This window comes from Urtica dioica, chromosome 9 (genome assembly GCF_054948205.1).
Source record: "Urtica dioica subsp. dioica isolate 48M chromosome 9, U.dioica_male_clone48M_v1_H2, whole genome shotgun sequence".
NCBI classification, from domain to species: Eukaryota; Viridiplantae; Streptophyta; class Magnoliopsida; order Rosales; family Urticaceae; genus Urtica; species Urtica dioica.
In genome coordinates, this window is record NC_142764.1 from 26,087,103 (window position 1) to 26,112,152 (window position 25,050).

Sequence of the window (25,050 nt, forward strand, 5' to 3'; positions counted from 1 at the left end):
GGATAGCTACAAAATCGATGGAGAACTTTGGCTATATTTTTTCATAGATCACGCTTTTCTTTCTATGATGGTCATGGAATCTTTCGAATACAGACTGAGAGGGGAAATATTTCTGTTGATCTCTTAGAAAACAATGTGGTGCGAACGTGATGCAGATTCGAGCGCAGTTGGCAGCCTGTGGGGCCCCGGTAGTCGGGGACACGATTTACATGCCGGCTTCCATAGCCGAGATGAACAGTCCGGGGCTGAACCCGTTTGGAAAATCTAGGAGAGGCTATTCGAGCGAGGACGATAAACAAGTGGCCATTACAGAGTGGATGGGTCGGCACGGGAAAGAACCGAGTGTCGCGATCGGTCTTCAAGCTTGTCAGATATCTTGGGACGATGGCCAGTCTATGTACGAGGCCGGAGCTCCTTGGTGGAGGTCTCAAGAAGCTTAAAGACACGTCTCTCTGGAGCCAAACCACCTTGATCAAAGTATAATCATGTCGCAAAGCTGCCACACAAAAAGGTATTCTTTCAAACTGAGGAAGTTATTTTAACATTTAGTTCACACTTATCGCATTCTTGGTTTGTTCTGCTTGAGAGAAAGTGGAAGGTAAAGTTAGAGGAAATATTGTAATTTTATGTTGTGTTTGGAAGTTATGGAAAAAGAGAGAAGGAAAGTGAGAAAATGGACTCAAACGTGATCCCCATGTATAAATTTGGATGGAAAATGGAATTCACTCATTAGTTATATATTTTCCCACATATTTTCCTTTTCATTATAAATTCACTCCATCCAAACACCACAAGGAAAATAAGAGGGATTTTTCATTTTCAGTTTCCTCATTTTCTCGGGTTCCAAATGGAGGAATTTCCAACTCAAGATTTTCTGCAAAACACGTATGTTTTTTTTTCAGAGGACGTGTTAATTTCATGGTCATCAATTTAAGTTCTGAAACTTCGTATGATCTATTTATTTTCTGTCTTCAATCAACCAGAATAATTTGTATACAAATCTCCTTCAAGAACTTCCCATGAAGAACTTGAAAGAGTGTGTTTAATGGCAATGAACTTTTGTGAATGAATTATTGTGACACGAGGGCTTTGTCCCTGTGCATGGCAATAAACTGTTCAAACCAAGTGGCTGAGAGTTTCCTGGTTCTCTCGAGTGTAGCGAAATCGACGTGGTAAAGCCCAAACTTCAATGTATACCCGGTCAACCACTCGAAATTATCCATCAACGACCACACAAAGTAACCCCTCACATCTGCTCCTTTCCTAAAACAAATTAAATATAAATTAGAGAGCGATGATATCGGCAAAAAAAAAAAAAAAATTTGTTATAAACCGTTAATTAAGTATAGGAATCAAATATGCAAGGAAGTCTTTGTTGTGCATACTCAGGCATTTGTGATCTTTTTTGTGTGAAGTCAATTTTAGAAGAAAAATGGTTCATGCTCAGGCCAATGTAAACAATATTAGAATTATATGTACGTAAATGCCATAATTACCTAATTGATTTGAGCAACGCATCTGAGTAACTAGCTAAGTAATTCAATCTTCCAACATCATATACTGATGCTTCCAAGGGATCCTCTAAGCAGCCATATCCTACAAAGAAAGCCACTTTTGAAATTAAATAATTTACCCCTAATTTTTATAATTTTAGAATTATATGATATTTTCATTTAGCCCCCTGAAAAATTATTTTATTAAATTTGTTCCCTAACTGCAAATGTTGGCTCCGCCACTACGAATGCGCACGTTTATTTAGTCTCGAGTCATACCGTTTTCAGTTAAGAAGATTGGTGTGTTTTTATATCTTTTGGCTACATAATCCACAATTTTTTCCATTCCTTGTGGAAAAACATTTTGCCAATCCACCATATTCTGCACAAATAATTTCAAAGGAAAAAAAGGAAATGAAAGAGATTAATTAGCTTCGGAAGCTATAATCAAAGCCGTTGTTTCAGTGAGAGTATTGTGCTTACAGGCTCACGGTATTCTCCGATTCGAACACCGTTTCTCTCGGAACTTGAGCTGTAAAAACCCTCTGCCTTGGATCCTCCGCTTCCGGGTTCACAGTAAGAGTGCATGCAATCTTGGACATAATAACTTGTGTAGTGGTTGACGCCAATGAAGTCCAATCCAGTCTTAAGTTTCTCCTTATCACTTGTTGAGAATTTCGGTAATGTGGATCCTAAAATCTTTTCCATCTCAGCTGGGTATTTGCCGTAGATAATTGGCTCCAAGAACCTGCGATGTTTATTGATGTTTTAAATAAACGAGATACATAGAGACGTTACTTCTTATATATATATATATATATATATATATATATATATATATATATATATATATATATATATATATATATACACTACCGGATCGATTAATTATGCAGGCGTTGAATAAGTAATTACCAGTCAAAGTAAAATGACAGAGCTCTTTGAACAGCTAAGTGATCTTCTCTTGAGTTGTTCTTTGGTTCATACCAAGCTGCTTGTATGATAATTCCAATAATGCCTCCTTGATGTTTCTACAAAACAAAGAGGAATAAGTTCCAGAAACAATTGGTAACGACTCACGAGTAATTTTTTAAGTGATAAGTTTTACTGATCTTCTTGTCTAAATACATCGGTTTAGAATTTAGTTCAAAATTTAGTATTAATTATATAAGAGAGTATTATTATTATTATTTTTCCTTGACAAAAGAGTAATTTTTTTTTAACTTTTACTAAAAAAAATTAATTAATTTAATGATCTGAGAAAATTTGTCATATTGCATGAGTAAAATAAAACGTTCTAGCTAAATAACCAATTGAAATAAATAGAATTACAAAAGGATGATGTAGCTAAATAGCCAATTTAAAATTATGAATTTGCAAAATAATTAAGGTAATCGTAAAAAATTTTAATCTTGACTATCAAAAAAAAAATTAATACGTAAATTTGGCTATTTTGCTGAAAAGTTGAAACTTTGACTATTTCGCTAATCAATAAGTTTCAAATGACTATTTTGTACATTTTTTTCATTACAAAATAGTCGAAGTTTATGGACAATCGCAAATCAAATTTACTTAATTCCCTAATCAACTGGTTTCCATTCAAAATACTATTTTGTATATTTTTTTTAAAAAGTAGGGTGAGTCAGAGATTCAAATAATTTAATATTCATTGTATAATCATGTAATCCGATAATTAAAAAAAAAAAAAGGTAATTGACTTTACTATCTTAAATTGTTTAGTTGATACTATACCTGGTAGTTATTTCTGTATATGTTTACAGCTCTGGCGTGAGACATGATGATATGATACGATACTAGAAACGGCTCTTTGTCTGAATCTCCTTGTGTGCAATTTCCATATGGTCTCGAACATCTCACCGGCGGGAATGTTCCATTAAGGTAGCCAGAGATGGTGGAGAGGTTTGGCTCATTAAATGTAACCCAATGCTTTACTCTATCGCCAAACAACTCAAAACATGTCTTTGCATAGTAAGCAAAATCCTTCCTATACATTAATTCATTCAACCAAATGTTAACGTCTCTCTCATTACTTGTATATCATTGACACAAAATGATGAAGAAAAAAAATATGTAAAATTACTTACTGTACTTGAGGACTTAACCAGCCTCCATATCTTTCCTCGAGTTTTCGTGGGAAGTCAAAATGTGACAACGTAACAAATGGCATAATTCCTGGAGTAGTTAATATGATAATTAAAATTAATTATAATTAGGCTTGAAGTATTTCCGAGTATTATAACAAATGCAAGAACTAATTAAACATAAACCACAAAAAAGCATTAATTCTTATGTTTTTCGTTGATAAAATAGCTAAAAAGAATTCACTCTATACAAGGTATTATAAAATTATGGTAGAAAATGTATTATTTCCCATTTACTAAAATTAATTTTTTTATGTTATTTAAGAATAAATTGTATTGGTAGAGAAGGTGTGTGTATCGTATATATATATATATACCTTTCAAGAGAAGAGCATCAATGAGTTTGTTGTAATAGTTGATGCCTTTCATATTGACGTCCCCAAATCTTCCTTCTGTGGTGTCATAAATGTTTAAGGAAATATGAGTATTAGAGGACGATATGTTTTCCCAATCTTCAACAACTTTAATTGACTTTTTTATTTTATTTTTGTACACATACCCGGCAAAATTCTGGCCCAGGAAATAGAGAATCGATAGCTATTAACTCCTAGGGACGACATTAGATTTATATCTTCCTGCAAGAACAAGTATAATATTTTTTAACTCCGATGATAATAATAATAACAAATAGTTAACAAATTAGACATATTTACATTTTTAAATTTCTATTTAGCCAATTTTTAGTAAATATTTGTTAAATAATCAATCTTTATCACGGTACAATTATTTACACTATTCTTTACAATTATTTATAATTGATTACACAAAATTGACTATTTATCAAATATTTATTAAAATTGGTTAAATAGCAAACTATATGTAAATATGATTATATATACTGGACCTGATAATAATAACACTAATATTGGGATGACGAGATGATGAATTTTTTTTTTTTTTAAGGGCAGGATGATGATGATGATTGATGGTAATATCGTCACAAAAATCTTAAAATGTGGCTGCATGATTCTTTAGTCACAAGTTATAAATAAGGTAATCATACAAAATACTGTTAAATAATAGTAGATGGGATTAAATGTTGTGACTAAATATTAATATTCCAAACGTGACAAAACTATTATAAACGTGACATGTAGAGTGCTCAGTTATGTATCCTTAGCGATCGAGGTGACAACATTTGCAATAAAATAAAATAAATAAATATTGGATCCTACGCACATAAATCTCAAATGCATGGAGATCTTATTTCCTACAAAATCAACTCCATTTGTTTATAAGTTGGTGTTTGCACACTATCTTTGAAAGAAAACTCCATTTGTTTATAAGTTGGTGTTTGCACACTATCTTTAAAGTTTCTTTCTCCATAATGCAGAGTTCAGCCTCATTAAATAATAGGCCCAGTGGTCATTTAATCATATGAAACGTTAGAAATTATGAAATAGCCAACGTTTCGTTAATTTTTTGTAAATAGCCACGTAAATTTATCTACGCTATCAAAATAACAAAAAACGCATAGTGAATTTCTAGTAAATATGACTATTTACGAAATATTTACAATTTTTTTTTCTATTTACGAAAAATTTACAAAACGTTGGCTAAAACGCAAACACTTATATTTATGTGGTTTATATCGCTAAATTTTTGTAAAATAATTTGATATTGGGTCATCAAATCCCAATGATTGATCACCAAAACTCATTTCAACGAAATGATTTAAATAATTAATAAACGAAATTTATTAATCAACTTTCATTGAGTATTGTCGTACAAATTTAGTAAGTCATTAGGGTCCAGCCCAATTCAATTTACGAGCTTAGAACGTAACCGTTAAAGACCATGACGAAGTCGAAGTCGAAGTCAGCACAAGAGATGCGATCTCGCCTTGGAACCCGGAGAGTTAACGATTTCTACCAAGCCCATTCAAACATAGGAGCGTCGTGGCAAAGGAAGAGGTGATGAAAGACGAACTCACCAACACGTATCTCCGGGGATCTCGCATCTCGTCGTGTTATAAATTATTTTCTTCAGAGAGAGAATTTTCACTTACTTTGAAACTTCTCTCTCTCTCTCTCGCTCTCAATTATATTTGAATCGTTAGTCGTATTTGAATCGTCGAGCTCGTTGTTTGTAATTGAGATCGGAATATTAATAAATCGTTTATTTCGTTTGAAATCGTCAATTATATTTTGAAATCGTTTAACCTGTTAGCCTAATCCGTAAGAATAAAAAAAATACTAGCATATATGTTTATTGTCTTTAAATTATTTTGTGTTCTAGCTACGTCTCCGATTTGCTTGATCACTTATCACTTTATATTGTATTATCACTTTGAATTTATAATTTTTAATTGATTTTTAGACTCGTTAAGTGATAGTTTTTTAGTTGTCAATTGAATTAAGCAGTAGTGGGTACACGATTTTTATACTCGATATCTAATTCGATTAAGAAAATAAGCTAATAAAATATTAGTGTATATATATATATATATATATATATATATATATATTAACGGGAACAAGTACTAAATAAGTGCGCGCGTTCATACCTAAGTATGCCGCAAAGATCTAACATGTATCCTTCTAAATCATTAATTGCTTAAATCACGTGTTCATGTATTTAATTAATTATACTCGATTTATTTGATAACATTTTTTAGATGCCCAACTCGACGAATACGAACCTAAGTATGCCGCAAAGATCTAACATGTATCCTTCTAAATCATTAATTGCTTAAATCACGTGTTCATGTATTTTTTTTTTTTTCTTCTCATGTGCCCATTTTATTAATTTAAAATTATTTGATGACATTTTCTAGATAACCAACTCGACGAATGGTCAAAACTCTCAGTAAAAGGGAAATGAACTTTTGCCTCGTCAGACATACGTCCTCAATTCCCCAACCTAACCAACTTATCCAATCCCTTCCACAGAAAGAACAATGACATTTGATGACTTAAACAACTTAGTCATAGTCGTAGAGAGAAGAACATCTCAAATTAAAAAGTAAATTAATTATTCTAATACGTTTTCACATACATTGTACATGACAGCAATTGTGTCATTTAAATTTATTCCTTGTAGCTAGCGTTTTGTATCCACTGCTAAAATTTCCGCATCTCGTTATTATACATATCCTTACTCCGTAAGAAATTTGGAAAATTTATACAAAACTGTAATTCGAAAGTAATTAATTGTTATTTAATCTTTGATATAATGGTTCAAGTGATCAGGTTTTTAGCGAAATATAGTTCAAATCTGACACTGTCTAAATTTTCCTGACACTGTCTATAAGTATGTTGACAAAGTCGACGTAATCTATTAACGGGACAAAAAGTTAGTGACACGTGATACTTACGCATTTTTATATAATAAAAAAAGCCTTGTTTATTTTGTAAATATTTATCGGTTTTAAATTAACTACTATATCAATAGATCTAAAAATCATACAATAGTATTTTGTTGAACTATTCTATGAAACAATAGTATTTTATCGTTTTAGAATAGTATATCAGAACTATTCTAAAAATCATACGTCTGTAACGTATGTTGGTGAAAAAGATAAGATAATCTTAAAAAAAAAAAGAGAGAGAGAAGATATAATAAGATAGGGATCCCAGTAGGATTCTACTGTGATAAGAAAATGATAGTATATTAATGAGAGGGGTATTTTTGTCTCTTCTAGTAAAGATGTGTGTAGTTTTCCTATTTTAAAGATAAAGTATATAAAAGATAAAACATACATGAATACAAATGGTGTTTTTTTTTTTTCGTATAAAAGTCGCTTTTCGTATAAAGAGGGAGCGGAGTGAAAACTGTATTTATACTCAAATGTCATTTTTTATTCCAAACTATTACTATTTACATTGGATAGGCAAACGGAATAATGAAAACGAAAAATAAAATAACCCTTGTAAAGTAGGAAAGAATCAATACCTGGTACCGATGATATTGATCCACAGCAATATCTCCATTACTTCCATCGACTATTTTCCCTGGAATTTCATTTTGTAATTTTGACGTCAACAACAACAATAATAATAGAGTTGTCAATTTTACAGTCAATCGTATATAATTAACCTGGTTCGTGTGAGAAAACGTCCCAATTATTTACGCCCTTGCCATCGGTTGAGGAAGCTCCTTCAAACTGCAATAGGTAAATCGACAAAATGACTTCGTTTACAAGTTACAACTTACAAGGCAATTAAATAATAATATACACGCTAATCACAAAACGTAATTAGGACAGTAGAATAAAATAATAAGTAAAGAAGACCTGATAAGCCGAAGAGGCGGTGCCAAAAAGAAATCCCGGTGGCAACAAATCTGAAGAACCGATGATACTTTTCACATCCAAGGTTTGATGACTATTTATATATTCTGCGATTGAAAGAAAACAGAACATGGACAAAAACAGAGCTCTACGAAGAAGCCTATGAACTCCCATGTTGCATAAACAGAATACAAATAGCTGGAGAAGTGTTTCTAAAAAATAAATAGAAGGAAAAGTATTATTGGATGTGCTGTCTTTATAGAAAAATATATACAGGCTCTTACGTTAGTTTATATATGATATGGTATTCTTGTTTTTGGTGTGTTTTTTTCCGTTTGAATTTGGTATGGCCTTTTCTCTAGTGGATCTCTTTTAATTTGTTTTTCTTTAACCTTTATATATATATATATATATATATATATATATATATATATATATATATATATATTCGGACTCAGCCGAAAACATTTTTTCTAAACTAAACTATAAGACATGGAAAGATACGCAATCGCTTATTCTATACTTTATTGGACGTGATGATTCGTTGGGTTATTAAACTTCGAATAAGGTAGCGTTTGTTTAATACCAAAAGCCCATTCGGTTAAATAACTTTTAAACCTAATCACTTAAATATTTTATTTTATAATTTTATTTTTTTAATTCACTTGCTTACAGTATTTTTATGGTTGATGTTTATTGTTTTATTTAACTTTACAATTTTCTTTTAAGAAAAAACTGTTTAAAATAAATACTTAATTAAAATTTTAACTTAACTATATATAAACATTAAACATATAGCTCTATTCTGAGTTATTTTCTTAATTACTAGATAATTGGACTAGATTTTTAAGCTATATTTTTAATTTTTCCATTTCAATTTTGTATTTGCTATTTACCGTTTCATTTAAAATAATAGTAAAACTGTTTAAAAAATTAAGCTAAAAAGTATCTGAGGAAAGTTTGAAAATTGAAGGTATTCAACAAATTAATATATTCAAATGAGATATTTTATGCAGTGTATAGCTTAGTTGATAATTCCATGTCACCTTCAAAGTTGAGGTTGTGTTGAGCTGTCTCTAAAAAAAATGAGATACTTTATGTAATTCTACTAGAATTCTAAGAAAACAAACTGGTTATAAATTAGATAGGTCTTGTATATGATGGGAATCTAGTGATTGAAAAATTAGATGAAGTAAATACTTGAAAATTCAATATTGCTGTGTAGTCGAGGTTTTCAAAACTAAAAAAAAACAGTTACATTTTGTCAACCTAAGCAGTATTAAATTTTTGCTTTACCCAAATTAATCTTTGAGAGCCAAATAAGATATTTGGTTATTTATAGAAACAAATAAAATCATGTAACGAGTTGACTTTTCTCTCTTTTAATTCCTGCCATTATATGAATTTTAAAATAATATTAGGTATTATTATGGGTTAATTCTGCAAAAAGAATCCAAACTTTGAGTCATCTCTATGAGCTTGATTCTCTAACTATTCCCTTGTATTTTTTATTTTCTTGATTAATTTCTTTACCCATGAGAAAATCTAAGTTGAATCATGAGCTAATCTTAACTTCTTAAGGAGTTAGAATAATTATGAACCCTAATATGTAATTTTGGGAGCTTTGCTTAGTGCTAGATGTAATTTGAAGCTATAATTTTTTATTTTTTTTTTAACTTTAAAGTTATTCATTCAAGTGTTTTTTTTATGAGTAATGCTTTTCAATGATTGATCAACACTGTTCAATAAAAAAAAGGATTTAAATTTTCTATTAGGGTTTCAATTTGGTGAATACAAACTTGAATGGTGCAAGATTAAGTTCTTTTAAATTTAATGTGTGTTGACGAGAGGAAGAACTTCCGTTTGATCAAATTGCCGTTTTTCGTGCCTACGAAAGCGACAGAAAGAATTCCGACACATGTCGTTAATGATATTTGACGCATATGGAAGAAATGGCTTCAGCAGGTTTGGCTTTTTTTTATATTAAATATGGGCCATTGGATGTAAAATCCAACAGCCCAGATTCAGTCTGCTATTAATGCATAGTCAAATGCTGTAATTTTTTTTTCTTAGTTTTTCTTTGATTTCCGATAAGACTCTTATGATATAAAAAATTACCACTTCTGATAGCACGGAAGTTCCAACCTTAACAGAAAAAAATTTATGTTTCCGTAAGCATCGAAATTGGGTCATCGAAAACGGTGCTTTCAGCACATCGACCAATAGCCAGGATGAATATAAGCACATCTTAGTGCCTTGCATAATCTTATAAAATGCTTGAAATATTCTTGAACCTCGACAAACATAGAGATGTGTTAGTTTAATTAAGTAGAGGATAAAAATATAGTGACTTCGACGAAAGTCTGATCTAAATTGAAATTTTAGACTGTAACACCCAAATTGCTATAGTATCGCCACAAAATTGCTCCCAAAATTCGAATATTAGGTGGGAAATTAGTTATCCAGCTTATCATCTCATCATATCAACATTTACTGTTACTCTCACTTGTATTTCTAAATTTACATGCTTGTTTTCGGTTTAGTTTAAGATTAGCTCTATCATCCATCTCATTTGTTTATCAGAAAACTAGGAAAATAGTCAACTTAAACGTTTGACATTGCTAAATAACAAACGTTTTGTAAATCTTAGGTAAATAACCACTTTCAGACGTAAATCTTAAGTAAATAACCAACGTGTGTTATACGAAAATGGTTATTTATTTAAGATTTACGTTTGAAAGTGATTATTTACCTGTTAGCAATGTCAAACATTTAAATTGACTATTTTACTAATGGATCTTTTGTTTATTTGTGTATAGGAAAGTAGCCATGAATAAATATTGATTTTACAAGCTAGTCAGGATTAAAAGTCATAGTACTCTCAATTGACTATTTTTCTATACCTAAGCCATAGTTTGAATTGGCTACTTCAGACCATTTTTTCAATAATTAATACTACGCAAGCAAACAAATTCCACACAATTTATGAATTTCATATTAACATAAATAAACTTTCAACAATCCAACAAAAATGTAGAATTCTACATTTCTCATAAACTAGAAAATTCGAAATATAGAAAAAGAAGAAAAAAAGAGAATAACAAAGAGATGGGTGCAGAAATCATTTTTAACTTTGACAAAAAAAAAAATACTAAAGCGGTCGTAAATGCTTCATTTAAATGTACAATGAGTATCTATAAACGTGGAAGGAAAGAATTTATTTTCCAAATAAAAATATAATATTCGGTTATCTTTTTAAATAATTAAATCCATAGGTTTTGGCTAACTTGCTAAATATTTAAAAATGTAAGCTTATTTTCTTATGTTTATCTCTTAAATCATGTTGTTGGTTCTAAATTTACAATTTTATTTCAGTATGAGGATACAATAAATTGATACCTGCTAATTGCAGCAAAAAAATCTGTAACGCTAAGAATCGTGAAAAAGAATCAATTGAATTTATTTGGCTCTAACGTAATTATATATATTGAAAAAATAATAATGAATACCTAAAGAATCAAAACCGAATAAAATAGCACTTTTATTGGTATTATTATGACCTCCTAATTGACGCCTCGACTTTTTGGATGCGAAATTCAGTGAATTCCCCGACTCATACGCTTGCTAGTTCTATCAATACTAAAAAAAAAAAAAAAAAAAAAACGACCATGAAAGTCCAAAGATTCAAATCTCTAAACCATTCTGATCATCGCTCTCCACCGTTCGTATTATATGTACGTAACATGCTTTCTTTTGCTTCACTGCTTGGCCTGTTCGCATCATTATATAATATCGACAAAACATAGATCAGCAAAAAATGCAATAATTCATATATCTATCACCAAAGTAATTGACAATACAATTAAATTAGAGGTAATTTAGATGAGACCCAGTCATTTATTTATCATGTGCTTAATTAGCATTCTTTGCAAAAATAATAATAATAATAATAAAAGACTCTCTACGGGAAGATTGATAAACAAAATATTCTTCCCTTGGCACGTAGTGACTCTACCTTCAATCAAAAGGCCATATTTATGTTTCGTCGTCCTCATATAAACAAGTGGAAGCAAAGATATATAAAGCCATGCAGTGTAAATACAAGAAAGTATGCTTATAGATTTTGTCAATACGCTAGTTACCACAACTCATCACGCAATACAGTATGGTCCTAGCCAGAAGATACGTTTCAAGATTCCCAACCAACCAGCATTGAACGTATACTATTATTATTATTATTATGATTATATTATTCTAGGTAGTTTTTGTTTTTACCTGAGAGTAGATGAATGTTCCGAGGATGGCGATGGCGGTTCCGAGGGCGTTGATGGGTTGAATCGGGGTGCGAAATATGATGATGGAGGAGATGATGACGGAGATTCGCTTCATCGTGTTTCCGACGCTGAAAGTCAACGGCGAAATCTGGTCAAGCGACATGTACGAGACTTGGTTGTAGAGGTGGTAGAACACGCTCTGCGCCACCACCCACCTGATTATACCGGTCAGCGATGCAACGATGTTACAGCTATGCATGTATTAGTAAAAAAAAAAAAAAAATTGACGTGACCAAAAAAATAAACAAGACAATAAATAAATAAAAAAAATAAAATAAAATAAAAATTTTACCAGGCGAAGTGGGGCCCGATTTGGGAGACGGCGGCGTCCCAGCCGGCGGCCCAGAGGGCGGGGCCCTCGACGGCGAGGGCGAAGGGGGTGAGGATGAGGAGGGACATGATGGAGAGGCAAGCGTAGTAGTTGGTCCCGTTGACGGATTTGCCCTTCATGCCTTTCTTGGAGAAGATGTTGCGGAAAACGAAGGCGAGGTTGGAGATCATGGCACCCATGAAGCCGGTCATGTTGAAGTTGAGCTCGGTGAGGGCCGCGAGGCCGCACCCTCCGATGATGGGGACGAGGGAGAGGTAGACCGAGGGCGGGAACGCCTCCGCCAGCATGAACCGCGACACCAGCACGCTCAGCGCCGGCTCGCTGCTCTTTATTATGTGAGTGAACGACACCGCTACCTTCGACATGCTCACCGTCGCCGCCACGTGTCCTATCGTGTGCGCAACCGCTACCTAAAAGGACGAATAAGCTAGAATCATAACTCGGCTCGTAATAATAAGATGTGAGAATTTTAACCGTTTATGTAGAAGAATTTGTTGCAACTAGTTAATCTCCTATTTTCTTTTAGTGTTTTAGCAAAAATTTCATTTTATAAAAAAATAATCTAGCGGGCCGAAGTAAATTATAATATTTTCTTAATAAAATAAAACTTTGGCTATTTTTTGAAATGAATATTGTATTGAGTTACTGATCTAATTATGCATCAGATTATTCAACTATTTATTTGTGTTAAAATGGTTATTTCATAGTTAACCAGCTTCAAGAAAAACTATTAACATTAAAGGTTAATTAGTAAATTGCTCTAGAAAAACCACGATTAATCAGTGATGGTTAATGTTCATCTAGAACAATTAAAAGATAATAATCATGTTTTAATTGAGAAAGAATACATAAAAACTAGAAGAAGAAGAAAAAAATAGTAATAATAATGTATATATGTTACTGGGAGTAGGGTTTTCCAGAAATCGAGGTCGGTGTTGGGGGGCTCGGTGATTCGGGTGGCCCAGGAGACGAGCATGATGAGCGAGCCGGCGGCGAGGGAGAGAGTGGAAGTGAGCCACGGGTAAGGGAAAGCGTTCAACACCTTCTTGTTGTAGATGTTGAACACCACGTTCAAACCCCACCACGCCGCGAAGTACACTCCGATCCTCACCTTCTGGGCCGCCTCCGCCGGAACCTCGATCGATACGTTCATCGGCCGGGGCGACTCCGATTCGTAGGCCCGGCATTCCACGTGTCTCCCGGCGGACGCCACGTGGACGGGCTTGGACGACGACAGCGACAGCGACGATGGGACGCTTTGCTGCGAGTTGGCCGCGAGGTTCTTGACTTGGAATGGTTGGAGCTTATTCCGGAGAGAATAAAGCCGTCTCGCCGAGAAGGCTTGAGAAGAACACGGCGTGATCTTTACTGAGGAGATCATTGTGCTGGAGAGAGAGTGATAAAGGAATGTGTATGTGATTAAATATATTACTGTTTTGGTGTTATGGGTTTATGGGTTTCGAGATGGGGTAATGTATATATATGGTTTTCTTTTCTGTACGCATCTTGAGATATTTTCACTTACGAATATACCCTTTTTCTTTCTACCGGCTTATACCCGTGGCACGTGACTTTTTTGTGATTCTTCAGAGATTTTTTTTTAAAATATATATGAATATATATTTTTTAAAACTTTTGAATAGTATATATTTTGTTGATTCCAGGAAAATCACATATTTGATATCGATATAGTATTATAACATACTTGGTTAGATTTTATTTTATTTTATAATAATAATTGGCAGCTTCATATTAATTTGAATATATTATCACAATGCTTTACATTATCTTAAAAGTTTACATGATTCATTATTCGCTTACTCCGAAGTTAATATTCTATGGAAAATTATAAAAATTATTTCCGTTAAGAATTTTTTTAAGGAAAATATTTTCAGATTTAATCACGCATGAATCAAACAAACATATATCTATATGATCAGAAAATTTGAAAATAACTCATAGTCGTATTTCAGCAAGTAACTGTTTCTAATCGATTTATATATTTGTAAAATTTCTTATAATAATTTAAAATAGGGGTAAGCAAAAAAAAAAATTACCAGACCAGACAAACGATTATAAAAGATTTTCTCAAATTTGATTTTATTTCGTTTTTAAACTGGTCACAAACGGTTCAATATGGTTACAAAAAAATAAAATATTGTTTAAAACAGAACAGAAAATTCCAAAAATTTAAATTTGAGACATTTAAATTTATTAATTTGAGTTATATTTGTTAATATGAAAATATTTTTATCAGTATATTTAAAATTGAATATGTTCGTAATATATCAATGATATTAATTTCAATGTCATCTTGATGTATGATTGCCATGATATTTGGCGCATAACATCTGCGCGCATACTTCAACTTATTAATTAATTATTTTGTTATGTAATCCCGTTCATTTTAAGGATATATTCGATTTTCCATTAAAAAGGGTTTCAAAACAAATAATAAGTTGATACATTCAGAGCTATCACCAACAATGTAAACATCTGTTGATTATTCTTTGTATTTGTTGGTCGTTGGCTGTCAAAAAATTATCAGCCACCACAACGTCAAAATTTCACAGCTAGCAATAAAACTAAAATCCAAAAAACTCAAAAGGTCACCAATTTCACTAAGTTCCATTGAAAACCTTCTGGTTCTGGTATATACTGATGTATAAGCTAACCACCCGAAAAGAAAATAAAAAACATATGCTTATTTTGCTTCTTTGCCAATTCTACACCGCAAACCCTCAAAGTCCTAACAAAATACACACAGCTCACGTGACTTATTGCTTTCCATATTAGAGGAAAATAAATAATAAAACTATTACTATAGACAAATATCTTTTGAGAAAGACACAGACACGGTCCTGAATTATTGTTTCCAAAACACAAGTTTAACAGAGTGTGATTGACGAATCTGGTTAACACCAAAACGATCACGTGTCACATTTATGGCTGAAAGAAAAAAGGGCAAAAAAAAACACTATTATCTCATTCTTGAATAAAAAAAGAAAAAAAATGTTTGAAATAACGTGTCATCATTTTTGCAAAGTAGTTAAAAAAAATTAAAATTTTGATATTAACTAGCAAGTCCCTAAATTTGCTAAGTCAACTACCATTAAAGATGGCATTCAATGTAATACCGTGTTGAATTCGATTTTTCTTCATGATTATTTTTATTTTCACTAAAATGTTAAGAATGTCTGTGCCTAAACTATAAGAACTATGAGTTATTATTTATCTCGATAGTGTCTTTTTTATACCTTTAATTCAATACCTTTCAGTAGCATATATTTAATTGATTTTACCATATCCATAACATAAAGGAATACTAAAACATAAATGTATTTTTCTAGCAAAAAAAAAAAAAAACATAAATGTATTTCGATTGATTGATTGGATGTCTGTTTCTAATTAATCTTTCGTATGCAAATTTATTGATCAATATGCATGTATTCATTTCTTTTATGTTAATGTACAATTATTAGGTCAGTCTCATCATTTCAGACTGTTGAAATTTGTTGAAATTTCGCCGGTGCAAAAGGTAATTTTTGACGGCTGTAGTTCAAACTTCAAAGATGTTGGGAATAACTAGAGTGAATGGTGAGTTTTGTTTCCTTTTGGAAACGAAATAACTACTAGTTTCCTTAAAAGAGCCAAAACTCAAAAGTCAAACAAGTTGGTAGTAGAGACTTTGTCATTACCGTGCTAGCCACGTGCTTGGTGTGGTGATATGTGGCTCTTGCATATCTGCAAATAGTATTTGTCCCTTGGTTCTATAAGATTTATGGCTGTTTGTCATGAAAAGTTTAAACAAATTGTTAATGGTTATATATATAGCTAAGCAGTTAATAATAAATTTAAATTTGTTAAAAATTCAAGATTTTTGATATTTGATCATTGTCATATTTAACGACTCTTCATTTCTTAATTATCTCTCTCCTTTAACAACGACTTTCTCTCTCTCTCTCTCTATTGAATTCAAAGGATGTATCATAGTCACTCAGATTTATTCAGTCTGCAACAAATTTACCGACATTAACAAAGATACACCGAAATTAACAATAATTAACTCCTAAAAACCCATTATATGAATACGAATATAAACACAATGGAATAATAACAATAATTAACTATTACTATCAAGATTAACGACAATTTATAGTGTCGAATATATTAAAAAATAAACCATGAAATTTGTCAAATATACAAAAAATAGGTTACAAACTTGTTCAAGGGTAGAGGTGGGGGAATAGCAGAGGAATAGCGGCAAAGTTAGACCCTAATAGGGACAAAGAGAAATGGTTGAGAGAGAGAGACCTTGGTTTGACAGAAGATCAAAACGACGATGGAGCATTGGGGGTGGTGGAAGAGGACCGCGTGTTCAAATACGTGATTTGAACTAGGACCATCCTCTCGCCCCGGTCTAGATGAGCACGCTGCCATGAGAAAGCGCATAGGACAAAATCAGGGAACTGGCGATAAAATTAAGATGGTCGGGACTCGGGTCGTCCGGATATGAGATCTTCTTTGCCGGAAAAAGTGACGGAGCATATAGAGAAAAATACTTATGGTGGTAGAGAGAGAGAGAGAGATAAATTATTGTTATTATTGTTAACATTTGCAATTGTATTGATCAAACAAGCTTGTTCAATAAAAAGTCTAGAACTATCATTTAGTCTTCGTTTCTTTCATGTTTACGTATTAGCATTCATTGTTTCGGAAATGAATTTAATCTTATTACAGAATTCTGAGGCCCATCTCAAGTAAATCTAAATCGACCGTTTCAACCACAAATTAGTCGAGACTGTTTATGGTGTGATCGATTCTTCACGTCAACAAAGATAAAGAACCGATTTTATACAAATAATAACCTAGATACAATGTTTAGCTCCGATAAAGTCGTGACTATTCTAAAATGCCGAAATAATGAGCGCGAGAATAAGCCGCTTTAATGAAAACATGAAAATAGCAACAACCACGACAGGTCGCAGTTGTAGCATCAAAGGTCGCGGCTATTTAGACACGACTTGTCGCTGCTATTCTCGAGTAAAAAAATTGCGATTGTTGCCAGTATTTGTTGTAGTGAGATCCGCCGGTGGTGTGAAGAAGCTCGTCGGATCTTGACGTCCTCGCGTGGAGAAGATGATGGACAACTCCTCGACGTGGATATGATTCAAGCAACGAAGGCGCACAGAGATGACAGTTTGCCACTGAATCTAAAGGAAGCGTCGTCGGACACGCGTCGCGAGAAAGAATAGCGTCGGCGCCGGCGATCCCATCAGGGGAGTGTCGACCCATGGAGACGTCAGACCCATCTCTACACGACAACGTGACCAAACCTCCGCCTCGATCTGGAATTCGCGAGGTCTCTCACCAGTGTTAATTCGTGTTATTTCAATTTATTTATGGTTATTTCGTAATTAATTCATGTTAATTCGATTTATTCGTATTAATTTCGATTTATTTGTAGAAGAATTGGAGAATCTATAAAAGTCGGAGAATTGGCGGTTCGAGACGAATCGGCGGTGAAGTTCAACACAAAATTGCGCAAGTTGATTTGGCATTGAAGACCGGCAGTGAAGATCAATGGTGAAAATCTCATAATATATTTAGAGGATTTTTTAATCTATTAATTAAAGAGTTATTTATTGTATTATTTTTTATTTATTTATTTTTATTAACTAATTTATATTTGGTAACCCTTTATGAAGGGTATTATTGTCTCTTCAAATGAGTTTATGTGATTTATTGATTATTGTACAAAATAAATCTAACGTTGATTATTTTGACAATTTTATGTTTCAAATTATTATTATACTCAAGCACAAAAAAAAAAAAAAAAAAAAAAACCAAAAAAGAACTCCCTCGCTTCTCCTTCCAATCTACCGAATCTAGTTACCTTTTTATTTCCATAGGCAAGAAAGGAATGTAAGAAGGAGTTCTCCCAAGTCCCAACTTATTGGAAAACTTATTTCCAATCTGTGCTTCCCTCCAATAAACGTCACCGTTCAAAGTTTATTTATTTTTATTTTTTTGTAGAAACAAAACGTACCAGCCGTCAGATCTCCAAAGCCAGACTGCACGTCCACGTAATATTTTGTACTCTCACCCGCACTGGAACATACGGTACCTTTAAAACGGCGTGGTTTTGTGCCCTAAATCACCAAAACACTACGCTCTTCAATTTCTGTCGCAAATTCCGAACCAGCGAGATAAAAAATTGTCTCAAGAATCAAGATAGACAACACTCACATCACGAACAGGAAAAAGGAGAGAAAACGAAAAATCTTCGATGGTCGTGCATTTCATGTCGAAACCCTAAAGTTCGAATTTAGGGGAGGGAATGGAATCGGAGAAGGTCGGTCTGGCAAGAGGAAATCGTAGTCCTAACCCTAATTCCAGGGTTGTTGCGATGGCGGGCGAGAGCCAGAAGTCTCCGGCGGCGACGCCGTCGGTGCTTGAGCGGTTCAAGGCGTTACTGAGGCAGCGCGACGACGACCTCAGGGTCTCGGCAGACGACGTTGTATCGGCGCCGAGGACGGAAGAGATCGTTCAGCTCTACGAGCTCGTCCTCTCGGAACTGATTTTCAATTCGAAACCCATCATCACCGACCTCACCATTGTCGCCGGCGAGCAGAGAGACCATGCCAAGGGCATCGCTGAGGCTATCTGCGCTCGCATCCTCGAGGTCTGGGTTCTTGTGATTCCATTTCGGATGTTCAATTAGAGAAAAAGGGCTTTGTTGTATCCTAATTCTTTGGGGATTGTAAATATCAGTGCAAAATCTGTTCTTTTCCTTACTTGCGTTCGAGATATATTTTGATTTTAATTCTTCTTGCTATAAAATAGGTTCGTGATTGGCTCTTTGAATTCTTCAAGTTACAAAATAGCATATTGAAAATTTTATTCAACATATAAAGTATAATAAACGGAAGAATTAGGAGAAATACACTTATTCTGTTTCAAGTGTGACCGGACTAAGAATTAGTTTTGGCAGTCAAACAAGTGGAGTTGAGTGTGCATTGTTAGTTGGTCTGGTGTACTGACTTAACAATAATCTTTTAAAGACTGATAAATAAGAGATATCGTTTTGTAAATCATCAATGGATATTAAAATGGAACTCAGATTGGAGAGAAATTCTCTGCGGAGGAACTGATAGTTATATAACTAGCTCTATCTACTAGAAACATGTTAGTTGTCTGTTTCTACTAATCCTAAATCTGATATTGCATAGATGTCGTTTAGCTTCTTGCATATTTTCGGCTCTAACTGCTCTAACATAACTGATGGTTTACACTCAAGCCCGCTGGCTTTAGTAATCATTGCCATTCTTCGTTGGAATTGTTTAGATTTATATAAATTTGTAGGGTTACTATTGACTCGATAGGTGTTATACTTGTCAATGGAAATGGAAGATAATGGCGCGTTTGACTATTGTAAAAGTTAACTCACCATGCACGTGCTACAGTCACTCTGCTGACTGACAAATTATGCCAACATTAAGATTTGTTAATTACATTTTCAGCATAATTCTGAATAACTATTTTCCCTTCCAGATTCTTTCTATCGGCTGTGTAGAACATAACATACTATGGCACTCGGAGTTAACACTTTTGTTTGTTTGTTTGCTTGTATGTAATGTATGATTGGATCATGTTATCATGCTGCACTATTCTTGTAATTTCAGGTTACGGTGGAGCAAAAATTACCGTCATTGTATCTATTGGACAGTATAGTTAAGAATATTGGTCGTGAGTATATAAAGCATTTCTCTTCCCGCTTACCAGAGGTGATTTCATACTAACTGTTCATCAGATGACCTGAGGATACTTGGAGCTGTTGCGTTTAGGAAATTTACTAACTTTTTCTCGTAGCTTTTTCTTAGGTTTTCTGCGAGGCATATCGGCAAGTTCATCCAAGTCAGCATGGGTCTATGCGCCACCTTTTTGGCACTTGGGCAACAGTTTTTCCACAACATGTCCTTGACAAGATTGGATCACAACTGAGATTTTCTCCATCGGTAAATCAGCAGTCATCAAGAATGCCTTCACTGAGGGCTTCCGAGTCTCCTCGTCAGATACATGTGAATCCAAAATATGTGCGGCAATTTGAGCATTCTGCTCCAGAAAGTGTAAGTTTTTTTGTGTATGATCTATGCTCAAATATCCAGAAATAGTGCTGCTTCCCTATTTTATTTATATTTTTTAGATTATGTAAAATATCATTGCAGTGCATTGCCTTATATAGCTTCTAGTTCTATGGTTGATTACATTTAAATTCGTATTTCAAGCGCCGTAGCTAAAGAATCGCTGAATTTTTAGAATAGCGTTTCTTTTCTCTTGCTAGATAATTTAAATATTAGTTTACTGTTTGCCTTTAGTACTGTTTTCCTCTTTTTCCGAGGTTCAAGATGTTGTGATTTGTTGATGTATGATCGGTTATCGTTGTGTTTTCAGCATATTCAGCCTCATGGAGGGCATTCAGATCTGAAGCTCTACACTCAAAATCCAGCAGTTGGGTATGAATACTTACACTCTTTAGTCTTTACCATGCCGAACTTGTATACTCAGCTAGGGGTGGCAGAGCTAATGCATATATATGAAGTGGAAGTATGGGGCGTGCACTTTTGTCCATATCGTTACAAAGAGTTTAGGAAATTTGATCACTACTACTAGGATTTTTTAGTTATATTAGATAATGACAAGCATTGCGATGACCTCTTATCAAGAAGTTCTTGAGGGAACTTCGCTGAAGATTTTTTTTCGTTCTGCTTTCAATTTATTTCAGTTTAAAAAAAAATAAAGTTCTTGTAGGAAAATGATTTATACTATGATTACTATCTCATGAAGTCTTATTATTAGCAAAAGAAAAGATTTCTTCCTAATAGCTTTTTGTTTAAATTAGAACATCTAGCGAGATTATAGTCTCTTTTAAATTAGACTTTTTTTAAAAAAAAATTAGGCTTATAAATTAGACTTATGTTCATCAGTTATGAATATTTTTTATGGTAAAAAATATCGAGTTATAGGTGGTTCTCAGATGTGCTCTGGACCTATTTGATCATAGATTCTTGCGTTACCAACGGCAGTCTTCTAATGTTTCTTAAGAAAAAATATATCACCATCAAGAACTGATTATTGTTAGACTCTATTGTTGGAATTCGGAGAATGATTATATTGCTATATAAATAATGCATTAATGGTATTTTAATCTACTTATCCTTACGTTTCAATTGTCAACTTGGCAGGGTAATTGATAGAGACGACGAGATGGGTAAATGGCAGAGGAAGCCGTATCAGAACCAGAGTCACCGGGATAGTGCTTTGTACAAAATTAATAATGGACGTGAGCGACAAGGACCAAGAGCTCTGATTGATGCGTATGGAACTGATGATAGGACAACGACTTCAAGTGATAGGGCTCTCCGGATTGAGCGTCTCGATACAAATGGATTGGACCACAGATCTTCTACACTGTTATGGCAGAATAGCGATGAGGAAGAGTTCAACTGGGAAGCTATGAGTCCGACTTTAACAGAACATAGTAGGCGTGATAACTTTCTTCCGTCATCCATTAGAAACTATAAATCAAGGCCTGATCTTGGACCATCGAGAAGCATGACTGTGGAGTCTGATATTCGGAATAGGTGGTCCAGTCAGGGTCAGCTACCAGCCGCAGATGAGTCTCCCCCTGAAGATGCAATATCTTCTCTTAGTGTACGTTCATTTGTTTCCCATCTATTAGACTGTCTTATGTATGCTGTGTTAGGTTTTGTTTTCCCCCTTTGATAAGGCTTATAAAAAAGGTTTTTTTTTTCTTCTTGGCCTTGCAGTTTGGCAGAGGAGGACCGGCTGGTAATGTATCCCAATTTCACGGTGATAATGTTCTTCCTGTCGTTCAGCGATATACCCAAGAATCATGGAATACTCATCATCATCATACTCAGCCACCGACTCACCTAAATCCCAGAGGTAGCGTTACTGACAATTTGCCTCCTTTCATGGACAAGTTTTCAGATGTTGAAAATCAGGCCCTCCTGCCTGTAACCGAGTTGCGGCCGGCTATATCGACGTCAGGTGGACTAAGGCCTCCACTATACTTGAATATTTCACACCCACCACCATTGCGTCCAATTTTGCCGATGCAAAGCCATAAGGGTCAATATGATTATATTAATTCAGCCAGTCAGGGCCTGAATAAACCATTTAACACACCCGGGCAGCTCTCGGATCGATTTGAAAACAAGGAAAGGTTTCCACAATTGCCTAATCAGGCTTCTTTAGTAGCACCAGTGAACCCGCAAAACCCGAGGCTGACTCCTTTTCAGCCGCGACACCTCCCTGTGACTGCTCCGGGGCCTCGGCCGGATTCCGGGTATGTTCAGGTACATGCCTCAGCCGGTGGTGTAGGTCTGTTGAATCCGGTACTTCCTCCGCACTTGGCAAATATCCCAAACAGCTCGTTTCACTCACATGCCAGAGGCTTCCCGCCTCTGCCAGCCGGTCTCCCTCCTCCGTTGCAAACAATACTTCCTCAAAATAGCGGCCAAGCTGTCTCAGGCCAACAACATCCCGGGGGTGGATTCTCTAACTTGATCACTTCTCTAATGGCTCAAGGTTTGATCTCGTTGAACAAACCCAATCCTGTACAGGTGCAACTCAGTCCTTTACCTGCCTGCTATTGTCGGGGATTGATTTTCTGTGCGAATTTCGCATGGGTCTTGACTGTTTTATCTTAAATTTTCAGGAGCCCATAGGACTTGAGTTTAACGTGGATCTTCTTAAAGTGCGTCAAGAATCTGCCATAAATGCTTTGTACGGTGATCTAAAAAGACAATGTACGACTTGTGGTCTCAGATTCAAGTGCCAAGAAGAGCATCGCAGTCATATGGACTGGCATGTGACCAAGAACCGCATGTCTAAGAACCGCAAACAGAAGCCATCTCGCAAATGGTTTGTTAGTGCATCTATGTGGCTTAGCGGAGCTGAGGCATTGGGAGCTGAAGCCGTTCCTGGGTTTTTGCCCGTCGAGACTATAGTGGAAAAGAAAAGTGATGAAGAAATGGCTGTACCTGCCGATGAAGATCAGAAAGACTGTGCACTATGTGGAGAGCCTTTTGAGGAGTTCTACAGTGACGAGACCGAGGAATGGATGTATAAAGGCGCTGTTTACTTGAACACCCCAGATGTCTCGTTGTCAGGCATGGACAGGTCTGAAGGTCCTATAGTGCATGCGAAATGCCGGTCCGATTCTAATGTCGTTCCCCCAGAAAGTTTTGGACAAGATGAAGGGGTAATTCTCTACACCTCTATAAATTCTACATTTAGGCACTCATTTCCAGAAATACAGGGAATTTTAATATATTCTTTTTCTTGTTTGCTGGAACTTTTGAACCCCCCTCTAAACTTATCTCTAGAAATCTTAATGAAATTTATCGTTCCAGATGATTATAGGTTTGTTTCTAAGTTTGGTTTCTGCGGTTTTCAGGGATCATTTGAAGAGGGCAGTCAGAGAAAACGGTTGCGGAGTTAGGGTAGTTAGGTCGTCTTCGAATGTCTCCTGTAACTTATTTTGATGAGTTTCTTCCTGTTTATGGTACGCGCTTAACTTATTTTAACAATAGTCTTGGAGCTTGCAGTCTGAGTCTTGTACATGTATAGTTGGATATGTACCATTTTTCTCGCAGCATAAATTCAAAATTTTTTCCCCTTGTACCAGAAGTGTTGCACAAAAGATCACAGACGACGTTTATTTCAGAATAATTTTCATTGCATTAACACTTTACCTTTCTTTGTTTCCCACCTTACATTTCAAAGGTTACTTTTAGATATTGCGTTGGTACGATTTCTTTTCTATATCTGAAAGCGGCATAGGCTTCGGAGTGCTCATCCATCAAGATCTCTGGCGCTCTGCAACATAAATTTTAGCTTTTTTGGGCTGAGTCACGAATTAAGCACTTGAAACGCCGCACCTAAAAAAATGCCATTGTACATTGTTTCACTATGTGTAGGGTCATTTGGCCTAAATTTCTTTTAGTTTCTGTGTTTATGATGGATTTTCGCTACTGATGGCCATATGTAGTCTTCGAGACGTTTTTATATGTAAGGATATCAATTCTCATTGCAATATCAGAGTTCGTCTACTGCTTTGTCGTCTGTTTCCATCGTGATTTACCATAATTTATAACGCCATGTGTTGGTAGAATTATACATATGCTTGTTTCTATTATAGTTCCTAATCGACTATGTAAATCTTAATGCATCAATACCGAATACATATCTAAACAGATTAACGGAAATGATACAAGTTAGGGTTGGAGTGGATGCGATGCTGTATACCGTTTTTGGTATACCTTTCATAAACCAATAAATTAAATATATATATATATATATATATATAATATCTAATATGCTATCATTTATTAATGATATTTAATTTATTGGTAATAAACAATATTAGAATCATGATGAATATAAAAATTCATGAGTAAAATAAAAAAAG

At 34.4% G+C, this 25,050-nt stretch overlaps 2 protein-coding genes across 3 annotated transcripts; one reads left to right on the top strand and one right to left on the bottom strand.

Moving 5' to 3' along the window:
- Positions 1 to 926: 926 nt before the first annotated feature.
- Positions 927 to 13,932, bottom strand: LOC149386265 (beta-glucosidase 46-like). Its single transcript, XM_089626501.1, has 15 exons — positions 13,453 to 13,932; positions 12,513 to 12,961; positions 12,162 to 12,375; positions 7,890 to 8,165; positions 7,694 to 7,760; positions 7,550 to 7,608; positions 4,155 to 4,230; positions 3,973 to 4,047; positions 3,599 to 3,686; positions 3,246 to 3,498; positions 2,409 to 2,524; positions 1,977 to 2,241; positions 1,773 to 1,875; positions 1,497 to 1,596; positions 927 to 1,263 (listed from the first exon to the last, which is right to left on the bottom strand). The coding sequence occupies exons 1-15, from the start codon at positions 13,930 to 13,932 to the stop codon at positions 1,071 to 1,073; spliced, it is 2,814 nt and encodes a 937-aa protein (XP_089482627.1). The 3' UTR covers positions 927 to 1,070.
- Positions 13,933 to 18,716: 4,784 nt separating this feature from the next.
- PCFS4 (PCF11P-similar protein 4) lies at positions 18,717 to 24,710 on the top strand. Of its 2 annotated transcripts, XR_016301297.1 has the most exons (9): positions 18,717 to 19,236; positions 20,237 to 20,338; positions 20,435 to 20,680; positions 21,006 to 21,067; positions 21,797 to 22,265; positions 22,382 to 23,200; positions 23,296 to 23,841; positions 24,037 to 24,144; positions 24,366 to 24,710. XR_016301297.1 is itself a non-coding variant. In XM_089625883.1 (8 exons), the coding sequence occupies exons 1-8, from the start codon at positions 18,892 to 18,894 to the stop codon at positions 24,079 to 24,081; spliced, it is 2,634 nt and encodes an 877-aa protein (XP_089482009.1). In that variant the 5' UTR covers positions 18,717 to 18,891; the 3' UTR covers positions 24,082 to 24,710. The 2 variants fall into 2 exon arrangements, 1 of the variants encoding a protein (XP_089482009.1); XM_089625883.1 differs by having other exon boundaries at positions 24,037 to 24,710.
- The last annotated feature ends 340 nt before the right edge of the window (positions 24,711 to 25,050 follow it).

What these genes read in the sequence shown, in the direction of transcription:
- LOC149386265 (XM_089626501.1), bottom strand. Translation starts at nt 13,932, where the DNA reads ATGATCTCCTCAGTAAAGATCACGCCGTGTTCTTCTCAAGCCTTCTCG. An exon ending in CCGCCTCTTCGGCTTATCAG is followed by an intron (nt 7,761 to 7,889) that starts GTCTTCTTTACT and finishes TACCTATTGCAG; the next exon opens with TTTGAAGGAGCTTCCTCAAC. An exon ending in TGGTTAAGTCCTCAAGTACA is followed by an intron (nt 3,499 to 3,598) that starts GTAAGTAATTTT and finishes ATTAATGTATAG; the next exon opens with GAAGGATTTTGCTTACTATG.
- PCFS4 (XM_089625883.1), top strand. Translation starts at nt 18,892, where the DNA reads ATGGAATCGGAGAAGGTCGGTCTGGCAAGAGGAAATCGTAGTCCTAAC. An exon ending in AGCATTCTGCTCCAGAAAGT is followed by an intron (nt 20,681 to 21,005) that starts GTAAGTTTTTTT and finishes TTGTGTTTTCAG; the next exon opens with CATATTCAGCCTCATGGAGG. An exon ending in ACTCAAAATCCAGCAGTTGG is followed by an intron (nt 21,068 to 21,796) that starts GTATGAATACTT and finishes TCAACTTGGCAG; the next exon opens with GGTAATTGATAGAGACGACG.